This window comes from Cyrtonyx montezumae, unplaced genomic scaffold (assembly GCF_038088225.1).
Source record: "Cyrtonyx montezumae isolate F1298 unplaced genomic scaffold, pur_monq_1.0 scaffold_16, whole genome shotgun sequence".
NCBI classification, from domain to species: domain Eukaryota; kingdom Metazoa; phylum Chordata; class Aves; order Galliformes; family Odontophoridae; genus Cyrtonyx; species Cyrtonyx montezumae.
Window position 1 is genome coordinate 5,318,920 of NW_027071892.1, and position 15,881 is coordinate 5,334,800.

The following is a 15,881-nucleotide window of genomic DNA, read 5'->3' on the forward strand; positions in this document are numbered from 1 at the left end:
GCCTCCGGGGCTGGGCTGCGCCAGGTGTTGCCGCCCCAGAGCAAGGTTTGTGCAAAGCTCTCACAGCACACATGGGATGGGCACCCCCAAAACACACTTGAAGACGCAGAGGAGAAACTGGGGTGATCGGGCACCCCTTCCCCAGGGATATTTGGCAAGAACACAGCTACCCAGAGGACTCGGGGGCACGGCAGCGTGTCGGGGCTGGCCGTGCTGCAGCTGTCCTCTATCTACTTTGGGGTGCTATTGGGTACCCGGGGCCACACAGGCGAGGGGCCCGAGGCATGCTGCGTGCTCCCCTTCCTGCCGCCCGCGTCAGTAATGAATGGTATGAGCTTCCTGCCCGCCCACTGATTGCTTCCTCAATGAGCTGCTGCGCCGCCCGCATGGCCGGCACCGGGCACAGCTGTGTGTGCTGTGAGGGGCACCCGTGGCCCAGTGTGCCCCTGTGCAAACTCCATCGTGGGCAGTGGGGAACGGCAGGATGGAGACGGGGCAGTGGGTAAAAGATGAAGGTGGCAAATGAGTCTGGGGTTGGCACCCCCGGGATGGTGCCCGGGAGCAGCTCCTTTACACCCAGCCCCGAGGTGGCTGCGTCCCCGCTGGGTCCCCAGATGCCGAGCGGTGGGGACACGCTGTGACCCCCGTGTCCATCCTACCAACACCTCCCTCTGCTCACTGCTCCCCGTGTGCTCCCGGCCCCTCTTTGCTGCTGCCTTATCAGCACCGGCGGCCACGCAGCTGCAGGCTCACGGAGCCGCGGGCCGACACACCGCGCTGCCTGCCAGCCGCATTCCTGGCGGCCGATAAAGCCGGCAGCCAAAATAACTGCAGCCTGCGCAAGCGGGGCTGAGCGCGGCCCCGCGTCTGGATCCAATTTAGATGGGCTGGCTCACCCCGGCTGAGTCCCTGCGTGCACAGGGGCCGAGCAGCGGTAGGGTTTGGGGTGATTCCTGCAGGCACTGTGCAGCTGGGGGGTTCTGCAGAAACCCCAGAGCGCCGCACCCTGCGGCCGCACGGATCCCCGGGAGGAGGTTCACTCCGGGCACTAATGACATGCAGGGAGGTGGTCCCCTGCGCTGGGGAAGGACTGTTCTCCCCTGCAACAGTCTCACTCTTTTGGAGGCATAGCCAGCTGAGGCTGCTTCTGCCTATTGTCCCAGCCCAGCCAACAAACCCTGAGCCCTGGGAGCTTGCAGGAGATGAGTGATGCTTTGAAGCCTCCTGCTCTGCCTCCACCTCTGGCTGCTCCCTGGCCACCATGCTAAGCTGACCTTCCCAGTAGGGGTATGCCAGCACTTCCACACCACGTCAGCAACCGTTCCTCTGCTCTCTTGTGGGTCCCAGCTGCTGTCTCAGGGGTGATACCTCACACGGGGACATGGCAGGGCAGCCAAGTGCCCTTCTGCTGTCACAGCTCACTCAGCTCCTTGCCAGAGGCCACATAGTGGCACCCAGCTGCTCCAGTCACCTAGCCTGCTCCATCAGCCCGGCCTGTGATGGATCCAGCTCACTGTGTGGCAAGGGTCACGGCGTCCCTGCTGCTTTGCCAGCAGCTCTGGAGAGAGCTGGAGGCTTCCAGCACAGCGCAGCAAGAGCCTTGCCCCCAGCCTCCATCACTGCTGTGGGATGAAGGCACCACCTTCTCCTTCTCCTGCCTCTTGGAGTGGCTCCCATCTCCCTGCGTGCATCACGGCCAGGGGTACATGGGAGTGGTGAGGCCAGCTCAAACATCTGTCACCTTGACAGCCCTGGTGGGCATGCAGACAAAGGACATTGCCATCGCACCTTGAAAAGAAGCACTGACTCCTCACAGCCCTGAGAGCCGTTGTTCTGTTTCCCAAAGGGATGCCCTGCAGGCAGACCCTGACACCGGGCAGCTCCTGTGCTGCTGTGCAGAGCACCCAGCCCACCACGGGCAAAGGGCCACGGCCAAGCTGTACCAAAGGAGTTTACCTGCCTGCAGTTCTGTCACAGGCCTGGCTGTTCTCAAACAACACCACCCACAGCACACGCAGCCACCACCAGCACTGCTGTTGCCTGTCACAGTGCTGCTGGGGACACAGAAGTGCTGTCCCCAGCACTGTCACCTCCTACCCATCCCAAGCAATTGATGTGGGGGACATGGCCAGGTCTCCAGCCTGACCCCTGGCTTCCTGCTTGAGTGCTGCTGATGCCAGGGGCCACTCACCAGCTTGTGCTGTGCTCACTGTAGGTCCCCAAGCACTGAAGCACAGCCCGCTCAGCACTGCTGTGCTGCATCGTGTCCCCCCTCAGCCACCATCCCCATCCCTACCCAGATGAGGTGTCCAGTGCCAAGGTGAAAGTCGCACTGCTGAATTTCCGTGTGTCCCAGAGCTTCACCTCCCGCTCACGCATCTGCGGGGACAAAGACATGGATTGCATCAGTGTCTGTTTGGCCATGTCACAGCATCACACAGAATCACAGAATTGTAGGGGTTGGAAGGGACCTCTAGAGATCATCTAGTCCAACCCTTTGTCCTTGCCTTCCTTAGCCCCCAAGTGCTACAGCACATGGCCACCCTGCTCCAGCTGCCAGGAGGGACACAGCTGAACGCGCTCAGCACGCTGGGGTATGAGGGCCAGTGGCTGCTGTGCCAGCAGCTCTGTGGCCAGGACAGCCCAGCATGGCTGCTGTGACTCGACACGGCAGCAGCCAAGGTGTTGCAAGGACAGGAGGTGGCCAAAGGCTCTGCCACCCACGGGGGATCTGCTCCTTCCCCAAGATGGCTCCTATTGGTACAGGCCTCCCTAAAAGCCCCTGGGGCTGCCGTTGCCTTGCAGCCATCGTGCTGGATGGGAGCCCCAGGCCGGCGCTGCGGAGATGTGTGGGGTGGCCGTGCCGTGGCCTTGGCACGGGGTGGGAAATCCCGGCTGGCACAGAGCTGCCCTCCCAGCGAGGCCCGTACCTGGCTGAACCCCACGGAGATGAGGCAATCGCTGGCTCCCATCCAGAGCAGCCGGGAGTCCTTGTTGTTCTCATGTCCTGGGACGCTCTGCAAGGCACACAGCAGACACAGCCGTCAGCACTGCCACTGCCCACACGGTGCAGGACTGTGCTCTGTGTGCAGCTACAGCGTGGCCGGGAGCAACTGCAGGGCTGAGTGCATGGGGCTGAGCTCACCCTCACCGAGGGGCGCCCGCAGTGCCAGCAGGGTGGGGACGGCCTCCAGGCTGGGACTGTCCGTGCAGGGTCACCTCGGTGGTGCTGATGTGGTCACTGGGATGAGTGCAGGGTAGCAGCAGGGAACGTGAGCGTGGTGGGATGGCCTCTGGATCCCAGCACCACCACCCATGGCTCCTCCTGCACCGAACGTGGGGCCTGGGGTCAGCGTGCCAAAAAGCTGCTCCATGCTGGCAACAGGACGCTTGTGCACGGCCACAGCCGAGGAGCAAGAGGGACTTACTTCCCCAGTTGTATCCTGGGCTCTTCATCCGTGCCAAATCCCGGCTCAGGAGGCAGGTGCCCCACCCACGTGTGTCCAGAGGCTACCGAGACACCGATGGCAAACTGAGCCCAGCAGCCCCTCTCCCTTCAGGCTGCTATGGGGCCAGGACCCCTCAGTGCACCCAGACTTTGCCCTCTGTAGCACCATCCCCAGTCCCACTGCTGGGCCCTGGTGCAGCTCTGCTGAGGACGGGAGGGGAAGAGTTACAGTGCCGGCTCCCACGTGGTGCCCAGATGTGCCCTGCGGTTCCTGGTGTCCCAGCAGGACCCAGCAGCAGTGCTAGCTGTGCAACACAGGAGGTGCTGGAGCTCCCTCGCTCTCACTTAACCAGCGCCAAGAAAACAGCCCAACCACCAACGCTTCCAGAGCTGTCACGGAAAGGCAGAGCCGAGTGCTTCCAGCACCACCACACAGCCCAGCACTCCTAACTGCTCCTGCACAGACGGGACCCAGCATACCCAGGGTGGGAGGCACATGGAGGTGGCACGCACATGCTCTCCTGGCACCTGGAGGAGCTGTGTCCCCACGGAGGTGCTGTGCCTCTGGGAGACACCATTCTGAGAGCCCCCTTCAGTCCCAGCAGGATGCCTGCTCTATGGAAAAGCTGCTGCGGCCCACAGCCAGGGTAGGAGAGGGCACTGGTGCCAAGCACATCCCATGCTAGGACAAACACAGCCACACCAGCCAGCATGGCCTGAGAGGGGCCAAGCCAAGCTTGGTGCACCCTGCATCAGCAGCAGGATGTGGGGCAAGATTCAAAGCATCTCCACCAGCAGTGGGGACCTCTCTGGTGGAACAGACCCCTTGACATCGTCCTCCTTTCCTGCTCGATCCTTCCCACTGCATGGCTCCAGGATCAGCAGCTGTTCAGCCCTGTCCCACTCCCAGCAATTATGCAGGTGATGTGTCCCCTGTGCAGTGTGAGGGCTGTGTCACTGCAGCGGGGACAAGGAGGGCCCCAAAGTTGGGGAAGTGGGGTAGATAGCTGGGGGGCTGCCGGCCCTCCCCACCAGCCCAGGGCCTTGCTGCCAGACAGAAGGACGGAGCCAGTATCAGTGCTGAGAGGGGAAGGAAACCCTGGGAGCCGGGGCCAGGAGAGCTGGAAGCCCAACCCCAGCCAGGACTGTCGGCAAGATCGCTTCTGCACCTGAACCACACGACTGTGGCAGCCAAAACTTGACAGCTGGAGATTTGGTAGCCTCACATGCCGGCCCTGCTGGCTCCCAGTCCCGTGGAGCAAGCAGCACCAGAGGAGCCAGGAGTGCCAGCCCTGGTGGCACAGCTGGCAAAGGGCAGGGAACGCTCAGCGGCAGTGCCTCCCCGCAGCACACACAGCTCAGCGGGAGCTGAAGCTCTCCCGTGCGCAATGTGGTGGAGCCGTGGATGGTCCCCAGCTGGGTGGGATGGGGCACGGTGTGCTAGAGCACACCTCCAGATCACTGTGGAGAAGAGATGGTGCTGGGACCCTCGCCCGGCCCAGCCCAGTGCCCTGGCGGGGCCCCGCCGCTCGCAGCCCACGTTGCGCACGCTGCGGCAGGGAAACATGTTTTCTGCATTAGTTCCATCCCGGGCTGAGCAGTACGTATGTCAGCAAATATGCGGGAGGCTGGGGCCGGGGCGCTCCGGTTTCGGAGGTGGCTCAGACACCAGGCTGTGCAGATGTTGCCAGAGGTGAGCGTGCAGGGCAGGACGGCGCGCGTGCCGCTCCACCTAGCGGCAGCTGCTCCCGGGGGGGCCCCGGGAACCCCACCTGTGTCTGTGCAGGAGGCAGATGCTAAGGTCAGGAAGGGGTGGTGTGAGCGGGATGCTGAGTTCGGACGAGAGCCCCAGAGTGGACTCAGGTCCATGGGGCTGCCAGCGCCGGGCAAGAACCCAGGTCTGGAGACAAACGATGCTGGCAGCCTCCTTGTGCACCCACTGATCAGCTCGTCCCCAACTCCCTCCTGCTCCCCATTCTGCCCTGGCTCTCACTGCAAGCCCGTGGGGTCTCCAGCCCTGCAGAGCCCCAGGGACGCTGCGTGACATGGGGGTGGCTGAGCACTCCACACCGTGGGGAGCACGGCTGGCGTGTCAGATGCAGCTGTTGGCAGCACAGCCACAGTGGGTCAGCATGAGCTGGCAACAGCTGCTGGCAGATTTCGACTCCTCGGCTGCCTAGGAGAGCCTGACACAGAGCAAACACTGCTCCTGCACCAGGGCGATCCCAGCCTCTGCCTGGAATATTTACCTTTGGCCAGAGGCTGGGGAGCCCGGGGCAGGGCTAGGCAGTGGGGGGAAGCCCCCGAGCTCTGGGATCCCTCGGTGCTGCCATGCCCAAGGCTGGCAGACTGTAGGCATCTGAACCCTGTGGAGAAAAGGATGGGGAAAGCAACTGCTGTCACCAACAGGCACGAGCCCAGGGGGCAGAGGAAAAGCTTCCTGGGGAGCTGAGGGGGTTAACCATGGTGCATCCTCCCCGCAGAAGAATGCGATCTCCCCTTGGCTGCCAAATCCCGCTCACTCCAGAGGTGGCCAGGAGTGCAGAGCAGCCTCTGGTAGGCCGGCCCCACGCCTGCAGAGCAGCTCCTCTGACAGAGGAACACAGGGAGGGGCTGCAACCCCCAAAAGGTGGCTCTGTGTTTGGAAGCCACACTCCCGAAGCAGAGAAAGGAGGTGCCTGAACCCGGCAGAGACAACCTCTCTGACAGCCACATACAAAGTACTCTGCCCTGAGCTTCGTGGTCACACCACGCTCCCCTGCTGAAACACACCAAACCACAGCAGCCATGCATCCAAAGGGGATGGTAGACACAGAGCTTCTCTGCAGCAGTGCTCCAGCAGCCCCGTCCCAGTCCTGAAACGGGAAGAGTGGGTTTAGGGTATGGGTGCCACAGTGGAGAGGGACGAACGTGGCACCCTTCTGCCCACTGAACAGCAAGCTAGGTGGCTCCCAAAGCACCCCAGCCCACAGCAGCAAGCAGCAGCACAGAAAGGCTGTGACCACACTGACCCCACAGGCCATCCCCAGTGTGCCTGCAGGACGGAGCGGCACACAGAGAGCGAGCCCTTGCGCCCACATAGTGATGCTGGGACTCAGCCTGAATCCTCCTCGACTTCCCCATGTCTGCAATACCAGCAGCATTCCTACGAAGGATAGCCGAGGGGGAAGCAGAGCAGAGGAAATATAAACAATCCCGTGCAGTTACGCTGGGGAACAGAAGCATGAGAGCGCAGAGCGCGCAATGCTATAAATAGGCAGCCCAGAGCTTGGCCAACTTTTTCAAAGCTTCCCACGGTCTCCTTGGGAATGTGGGATGCTGCGGACCTTCCCTCTGCCCAGAGGAAGCTGCTGCTGAGGCTGGGAGTCAGGTACCCCCAGGGTGACCCCGGCGTGGGATACCACGCCGCTGGGGTGGGGATGCAGGGAGAGCCTCCCATGTCCTGGTGCTCCTTCCCCTGCTGAGCAGTGCCCAGCTGGACCCAGCAGCAAGTGACAGAACCACTGCCAAGGCAGGATCCAGGGCAGAGGTGTCACATCAGTGTCTGCAGGGTCCCAGTAGTGGGCACGGTCAGGAGGCTCCAGCCCAGACATCCACCTTGCCCTGGCACTGCCCTGCCCACACAGCCGTGGAGACCCACACCTGGCTTCACCTGCAGGATGGAGAAGTGGGGCAATGGCCAGGGTGTGGAAAAGGGGCTGCTGGGGAGCCACGGCCAGAGGCGGGCACTCCCAGGTCCCTACCTTCCTACATGACACAGCCTGCAAAGCAGGGAGATAACCAAGCACACCCTGAATTGTCCCCAGCTGCCCTCAGCCCCGGTCACACAAGTGTTGTGCTCCAAGGGAGCTCCATACAACGTGAGCACAGGCGTGCACTCGCCCGCCACGCGTGGCCGTTCCCTCGCCCCCGGTTCTGCCGAAACTGCATCGGGGGAAGTTTCTCATGAGAACGAGCACAGTTCCCCTCCATCCCACACTGGCTGCGCTCAGCCGCGGCCCCGCAGCACGGCGTATCGGAGGCGCCTGCCCCAACCCCATAATGTGAGCCAGGTGCTGCCCAGATGCACGCAGCCCTACACATGCCATGCAAGCGTGGGGGTGGACGCAGGACGCTGCGTGGGGGGGACAGGGCCCTGCTGCACCAAATCAGGATGCTGGGAAAGCTTCTGAGGGAGACATCACCTTTGGCACCCAGCACTGTCCCCACTGCCTGAAGGACCACAATTACTGCACAAGCAAACCCCAGGGCTTGGTCCAAGCAATGCAGGAGCGCCCACAGGCAGAAGGATGCTTCATGTCTAGGTGCTGCAGGGTTGACAAAGGCAGGAAGGGAGAAGCACCCAGCCCTGTCATGGCTGCAGCTGGGAGGGATGGGATGAAACTTGTCTCCAACACAAGGGTCAAGGCAAGGAAGGAGACAGTGTATAGCAGCAATGAGCCCTGAACCCGTGGGAGGAGAGGGGAAGGGAGGGGAGTGTGGCCTTGGGAGAAGTCAAGGCGGCAGATGGGACATGCGGGACCTCACAAAAGGACAACACCCAGACGGAGCTGTGCAGGAGGCACAACGGGACCAGCTGCAGCAAAGAGGTGACCATGGCCCCCAGGGGGCCAAGCAGCCACTGCTTGGTGCTCCCGGCCACTCCCAAGGGCAGCTTGAGGTCCCAGGCACGGCTGCATCCTGGTCCCTGACACCGCGTGCACTGCACCCGCGAGACCCAAGAGTGACATCAGCCCCACGGCAGCCACCCCTCCTCCCTGCTCCCGAGGCTCCACTTTTAGCTCCTTCTCTTCCTTTTCCTCTGCTCTAAAAAAGGAATGGTTTAATGAGGCAGGCTTGGCAAATTAAGAAAACGAGCCGGAGGAACAGCTCTGTGCTGAGCTTTGCTTTGTTGGAGGCACGCTGCAGAGGGATGGAGCTGTGCTGGCAGCAGTGCTGAGCCTGTGGCCACGGCTCCAAGCGGAGCCGGCCGGAAACCAATCGCTCACCTCCTTCACCACACTGAGAACCAGGCGGCCTCAAAGCCGGGAGCTGGCGAGGCACTGGCACCACTTGGTGGCCCTGGCAGCACTTGGTTTTGTAACCACGTTGGCTCCAGGGAGCAGGAGCCCTTCCAAGCATCCCAGCCCTCCAGCAACGGGGGGAAAAACACAAAACACAGGAGCGTTATCCCTCTTGGCTAAGCCAGCTCTCTGCAAACTTCCGAAGGTTTTATGGCATTTTAAAGTTTTCCCCTTCAGCGCAGTACTTCTCCAAGACTAAACATCTTCATCAATTCTCAGCTGGACGGGGCTATGGCTGCAGTGCTGCACCTCGCAGCAGCAAAGGTGCCTATTTCTCTTGGCAAACTCTGAGTGCCAGCAAGGGCTCAGTGCTGGCCCTGGCTCGGGAGGCGATGGAGGGAAGTGAGCTGCCTGCTTCGAACAGACACCATCATTCACACGTTATTTTTAATAGCTCAGCTAGACAGAGTCCACCCGCCCCAGGAGACTTGGCTACAGCCCACGGAGCTCACAGCATCACAGAAATGCCATTATACAAAGTGACAGGACTGGCAGGGGAAGAACCAGGGGGCAGGGAAGGCAGAGAGATGCAGAGTGAATCCGGGAGCAGAAGCTGGCACCTGAGCAGCTCCCAGAGCCATTTGAAGGGTTGGGTGTGCTTCATCCTGGCTTGTCTGCATGTATAACTGCTGGATTTATACTTAAACACTGTATTGCTGTACGTATAAAGGCTGCCTCAAGGCACCTCTCATACCTGCAGAGAGCACCCCAGGCACTGGAGGCTGTTGGCCTCCTGAGCCCAGGGACAGGCACATGTCAGTGCCAGGAGCCCTCTGCAGCCGTCCCATCCTGCTCTCCACTGCTCCCCTCCCAAAAACCTCCCATCGCTTCTGCAAGGGAAACGGCAGCTGTTGGCAGCCAGAGCCCTGAAGCCACAGGAAGCCTCTAATAAGAGGCTGTTTAAACTTGATGTAGATGGCAAGGCCCAAGTCCTCTACTTATTTCCTAATCGCTGTTGTTTTGCTGAGCTGCGCGAAATCCAGCTGCCCAACATAACCCTTGGCAGGACTTTATTCCCAAAAGCCTTCTGCTCAGCCCCAGCATGGCAGCACAAAGCCTGGGAGCCATTCTGGAGCCCTCATGCCTGAAGGGCTTGGGACTGCTGCCCACAGGGCTCCTTCACAGGTAGGCAGCAGTGCCAAAGCCCTTCCGTTGTCCCTCCTGCCCAGTGAACTGAGGCAGCTCACTAGGTGGGGAAGATGGGAGGGCAGGAGTCCCATGTGCTGAGCCACACTGAGCCACAGCAGGCAGCCCCATTGCGAGCGGGGCCTCAACAATGAGAACCCTGCTGGGACTGGGTGGGTTGGCTCACTGCACACCCCAGGTGAGCAGGGCTGCCTGCACCGTGCTGCACAGTGCAGCTGGGAGGGACGGTACCTGGGATGCAGCTGGGCTGGCTCGAGGGTCAAAGATCCGCAGTTTTTTGTCCTGTTGAGATAAAAAGAAAACATAGAAGGGTTAAGGACCCTGGGGCCAGCAGGAGGTAAGGCCATATTAGGCAGACAGTTCCTGCTTCTGCTCCTCCCCCAGTGCTTGCTCCTGTGGCTCATATTACCCTGCAGATCCTACCCCATGCCTGGGCATGGGCACACCTCATGGTCACTGGGACCCTGACACACCCCCAAAACTGCTCTGCCTCCAAAGCAGAGCCAGGGCTGGAGCTGGACCTCTAAGCCCTGTCCTCCCAAATGCTCCCTGGCGCCCCAAGGGCAGCATGGAGAGCCTTTCCCTGCCCCAAACCTACAGCCAAGTGCCTCAGAAAGGGCTGGCTGGGACATAAGGAATATACTCTGGTGTCAGCCCCTTCCCACGAGCATTTTGCAGAGAAAAAGGAGCACTGGGAGTCTGGTCTTCACGCTTGAGCTGCATGCTGGGTCCCATCTCAGGACCACCTCCCTGCTTGGCATGCAAGCTCAGTCTGCACGCTCAGCTGAGCTTGCATGCTCAGTCCTTGCTTGGCCTCTACACACAGCCTGGGGCCCGCCTGCGCACGCAGCCTCCATGCAGGGCCCGTGCACGCCCTGCACATTGGCACATCCAGCACTGTGCGCAGGCGACAAGCAGCAGGCGCCATCTAGTGCTGCCATCCCACTCACCAGCCCCAGTTCTGCCCTTTCTCCCCCAGATGGGATCTCCGTGTGCACCTCGGGTGTCAAACGATTTATGCTCACTGGAGACGTACTGTGTGCGTGATGGGGATGGTCAGCAAGTGCTTTGACAACAGTCTGGCCAGCATCTTGCTCAAGACAGCCAGAGCCCAGCAGGTGGCAGAGGAGGAAGAGGAGGATGAGGAAGGCTGCCCATTCAGAAACACAGCGCACAGCAATGTCACCACACACGGATGAGGTTCCCAGCCCCATGTGTGCTTCACTCACCTTGCAGGACGTGCCGAGCAGGCAGCCGTCATGCTTCCAGGACATGCTCTGCAGCTGGTCCCCATGGGCCTCCAGTGCTGGGACAGGAGAAAACAGTCAGAGCCTACCATGGGCTGGGCTCTGTCCTCTGCCAGACAGAGCAAGCCCTTCCCTGCCTCCCTGGGTCTCGCAAGGCTTCCTTTGTAGCAGGAGCTCAGCTTGGCACCACAGAGCCAAGCCATTCTGGCTTGCCAAAGGAAATCCTTCTGCTTGAGAAGAACACCATAGCCAAAGCAGATTTCCCCAGGTGGACCTCATGTTTATCACAAAGCAGCTGCTGGTTTTCTGAACTCAAAGCCATTCCGTTCAAAATACAAACCAGGACAATGCTGGCACACTGTGCCCCAGTGAACCTGGCCTGCATGCCCACCACTCCACACCATCCAGGGACAGCAGCACACTTCATCCAGTCAGCCTCCTCCCACAAGCCTCCCCACTGAACCTTCAGGACCCAGGGGATGCAACCCTCCATTACCACAGGGCTTCTCAGGTGCTATGATTTGGCCTTCCTGAAGGGCCCACAGCAGTCAGAGCAGAGAGCAGGGCCCACTGCAGACATGGTATGAGCATCCCCACAGGGCAGGAGCCACTGGGCCAGCTTGGCTCAGGCAAGGTTTCTCTGCTCCCACATCCACGAGGCTGCCTACCTGTCAGTGGCTGTTGCTGTCCCACGTCCCACACAGTGACCTGCTTCCCCATGCCACTACTCAGGATGCCATCCGCTGTTGGGTGGAATTGGAGCATGTCCACTGGACCCCCACCAGGACCCAGCATCAGCCCTGCACCGTTGGGCAGCTCCTGGCCTTCCTCAGGCAGGCGCCAAACCTTCACCTGTGGCACCAGAAAACACAGTCAGACCACGGCGACCCATCCCAGCTGAATCCATCTCCTCCAGCCCTACAGCGGGGCTGGAGACAGCCACACGGCCCTGCACTGAGCACTCACCATCTCATCAGCGGAGCCTGTGGCCAGCAGGAGTGGGTCAAAGGGTGAGAAGTCAAAGTCTGCCACTGCATCTGGAAGGCGAGGAGCAGAGACTCATCCCCATGTCATGCACATAGACAACTTAGAGCCCTTCCCATGTGCATGCAGGCAGCCAGGGCAGAGGCTTTCAGGGCAGCATGCTTTGCTATGACCCTCCATGTTGACCCTCAGGGCCTCACACCCGTCTGTCTTTGCAGACAGAGCACACCAAGCAATTTGCAGCTGCATTTCTCTATTTAAAACAGCTTTCATTTCACAGCAGACACCCCCATGCCAAGCCACAGGCAGCGCAGAGTGGTAGAAGTGCCAATGGCATGAGGGTGTCTGCATCAGCCCCATGCACCCAGCAAACAAGGCTCCTTTGTCCCAGCCCTGTGCAGTGGCAGCAGAGCCCCATGGGAGCAGTGCTGGCACCGTACTCTGCAGCCCCTCCAATGCGTTTGGCACACGGGTGAAAGTAGGTCACTGTGTACTTTTCCGCTTCCAGGAGGCTGCTGAGATGCAGGCCCAGAAGGCACAAAATAAAAGGGATGTACTCTGGCTCCTGACTTATCTGCTATGTTTGCCCTGGGAGGAGAAAGAAATCCTTCTCTGCTTTGAATGCAAAAGGGAGGCGTTTCCCAGGCACCATCAGCTTCAAAGAGCTTCTGCTGAAATCCCATTAAGGGCTGCACGGCTCCAGTAGCCCCCGAGCGCTCCTCTGGGAGCACGGGCAGCTTGGTGGCACAGGAACACACCTGCCAGGCAGGGCGGATATGGAGCCGGGCAAACAGCTTGTGGAGGGCAACGAGCCCAGAGATGATGGGCTGAGTCCAGGGAGGGACGTGGCCTGAAGGATAGCCCAGGGAAACTGGGAAGCTTCAGGCCTCTTTGTTTAAGTGGCAGTTTGGCTGCCCTTGCAGCTGTGATGGTGACATGGGTCACTGTGCCAGGGCACAGCCCAAAGCCTCCAGCTCTCCAGCAGCGGGAGGCAGCACAGAGAGAGGTCCCCCCGTGCCTGGCTCATCTCCCGCCTTGGCTCACCTCGGTTATAAAGGGAGACTTTCCATCTGTTTGCCAGCAGGATGCAGCTCCCATCTGCTGCACCCTGGCTGAGTGACTGGTGGAGACGCCATGCAAAGGGCAGAGGCTGAGCCACGGTGGAGACAGCACAGCTCAGGCACACTGTGTGCTTCTGCAGCCATGCCAAAGCACTGTGTGCACAAAGGCAGCGCTGGGACCAGCTCAGCATCCTGCTCCCATTTTGCAGTTTTGGAGAAATGGGTGGACACTACCCTGCAGACACTGGGAGAAAGGTGCCCCAGGCTCCCCTGAACCCATGTGCCTTCCACCTCTGTGGCACGTACTGTGCTGCCAGCAGTAATGCTGCCACTGGCCCATCCTTCTCCCCTCATCACCAGGTACACCCTGCTGTGATCACAGCTCACAGTGTGGGCAGCCACACTCCATGCTGGGGCTGCTTGGTGGCTGCTGCTTCACAGGCCTGTTCCAGGTGCCTTTGTGCAGTGCATGGTTTAAGTCAAGGATCAGAATTATGCTCCTGGGGTGCTTTTTGTACTAGCCTTCTGCACTGACATTTTGCACAATGAGTAACACAGTAAGGGTGTGCTAGGGGAAGCTCCCCCAGAGCTCAAGGCCATTCTGCAGTGAAGGGACTAGGATCGATTTCTTTCCTTTACAGAAACCCAGCCTTGCCCAGCTCACCTGAGTGGCAGCAGAGCTGAGACACCGTCCTCTTGCCTCCATCCCTGCCCTCCAGCGGCACAATGCCCAACACACCTGCAGAGAAGGCACAGCAGCAGCTCACTGCCTGCTCGACAGCCTGGGCATCGCCCATCAGAGCTCCCAGAAAGCACCCACAATTTGAGACACTTGCAAGTCAAGAGAAAAGAGGGGACTGAGGGGTTGACAGCACCTTCAGGGGACTTCAGGGAGAACCAGCTCCAGGCCACGTGGACCTCCCATGCCCCACGCAGCTTGCCTGCCATCCAGCTTTGAGGGCAAAATTATGTCACCCCCCAGGCACCTCACCTGCTGCCTCAGCGCTGAAGGTGACCCAGCGGCAGCTGGCCTTCACATGGTTCCCATAGGATGCAACAGAGCTGGCTCGGAGACCCCCGATCCAGGCCTGGGATGGAGAGAGAAACCTGTGTTAAGAGATGGCTCTGCTTTGAGGCAAGCAGTGTTTGGAGGGCTGGAGAGGAGAGCACAAAGCGGTGACACCGCATCACTGGAGAGCAACAGTACCAACAGAGCCTCTTCGGTGAGGGACACAGCATGACCTGGAGGCTGCTGGAGGCACAGCCAGGAGGTTCTGCCCCTCAGGAGGGATGGAACAGTGTGGCTGCTTGTGCCCCACAGGCACAGCCATGACCCCTCTACGGGCTGGGGTTTGGGGCCAGCTGGAGGTTAGAGACAGCTTTGCCATCAGTCCACAGGGATGGGAATGGAAGCAATCACCCCAGCTCTGAGTGCTGCCCCTCCACGAACCCACCCCAGCCCTCAACTGTCCTACAATGGGAAGGGGTCAGGATGGGGAGATAGGGATGGTGAAAAGGTCTTTTGAGCTGTGCTGAGTAAGGCATTGGCAATGGCAGATAAACCCCTCCGGCAGCTCACATCCCCCACGGGAACACAGCCAAAGAACTTCCCCATAGCTCCTGAGTCAAAATCTCACTCTGCTACTCATTCCCCAACATCGGCAGAGTGCCGAGGAGCCTTGTGACACCGACGTACAACCACAGCTCCACGGCCCAGAGCCAAGCTGGGGCACCGTGCCGGTGTCCCCATGGCTGCAACAGACACCCATGTCCTACAGCTGTGCAGAACCCTTTGCAGGACAGGAGCTGCATGGCCCCAGAGCGAGACCTGAGCTTCCTCTCCTTGCACAGCTTCCTCTTGGGGCCTGACAGAGCGGCAGTTCCTGCAGCACTTCCTCTGGTCCCTGTCACAGCATGCAGTGCAGTGGTAGGCCTGTTAACCTTTTCGATGCCAAGGGGCAGCTCCTGTCCCCAGACTGGGAGGGTCCCCTTACCCCTCCGTCCCCTCCCCCAAACTGAACCTCCTAGTCAGGGGTCCCCAGCCAAAAAATGGCTGGAAATGTCACAAGAACACATTGCCAGAGGGGAGAAGCAACCAGCTGTGATCCTGATGTTCACATCACACTTCCTCATCCAGTCAGGTCAAGTGTCCATCTTTGCCTCAGTAAACAAGCAGCTCAGCTCTGCAGGGATGCAGTGACGCTACGATACCCGAGCCTTCTGCCCCACAGAACGGGGTCACAGTGCTCAGCTCCCTGTGATCAGATGGGAAATGCCATTTGGAAGGCCCCTTCACACAGCACCCATAAGCAGAGCTAATGACTCCCTGCACACTGTCCTTGATGTCCTGCAAAGCATTCCCTGAGCAGGAATCGAAAGCACAGTGACAGGGATGCCCCGTCCACACCCCCCAGGCCCTTTGCTGTGGAGCTGTGACAGTTCTGATGCCTGCACGTGCCTGATCTGGCATAGGGGTCACCACATCCCTTCCTATAGAGCAGGCCAGCAAGGATGGTTTGGACAGAAAGTTAAAGGGAGGGAGACTGCTGAAGCCAAAAGTTTAATCTCGTGGCCATGCCAGTGGACAAAATCTTTCTTGAAGACAGAAAAAGCAAAAGACTTTTAGAAGCATCACCCTCCCAGCCTGAGCTCCCCACTTCTGGCCATATAGTCTATGCCACATTCCACACCCATCTGTCGCTGCAGCACAACTCATAAGCAGAGCAGCCTGCACCATGCTGCCAGCCCACTCCTTCCAGGAGTCCGGGACAAGCTGCACACCCTGGTAGTGCACAGTGACACTCAGTACAGCCCATCACTGAGTGAGCATCTCCTCCCTGCCCTTCTGAACGTGCAGGATATGGGGATGCAGGGACAGCACTCATCAAGCTCGGGGCAGAGCAGGCCCGGCTCCACAGCCAGGCTGGGCCAC

The 15,881-nt window shown here is 60.1% G+C and overlaps 1 protein-coding gene across 3 annotated transcripts in view; it reads right to left on the reverse strand.

Annotated features, from left to right (window-relative positions):
- Positions 1-15,881, reverse strand: part of LOC136046094 (mitochondrial import inner membrane translocase subunit TIM16-like) — a 36,187-nt gene that overhangs the window by 19,542 nt on the left and 764 nt on the right. For all 3 annotated transcript variants that reach the window (XM_065732436.1, XM_065732433.1, XM_065732434.1), the window contains exons 2-9: positions 13,941-14,037; positions 13,614-13,688; positions 11,871-11,941; positions 11,573-11,756; positions 10,887-10,963; positions 9,889-9,939; positions 2,931-3,017; positions 2,297-2,379 (exon numbers count right to left, since the gene is read on the reverse strand). In XM_065732436.1, coding sequence (XP_065588508.1) covers positions 2,297-2,379; positions 2,931-3,017; positions 9,889-9,939; positions 10,887-10,963; positions 11,573-11,756; positions 11,871-11,941; positions 13,614-13,688; positions 13,941-14,037 — 725 coding nt within the window. The remainder of the gene's footprint in view (positions 1-2,296; positions 2,380-2,930; positions 3,018-9,888; positions 9,940-10,886; positions 10,964-11,572; positions 11,757-11,870; positions 11,942-13,613; positions 13,689-13,940; positions 14,038-15,881) is intronic.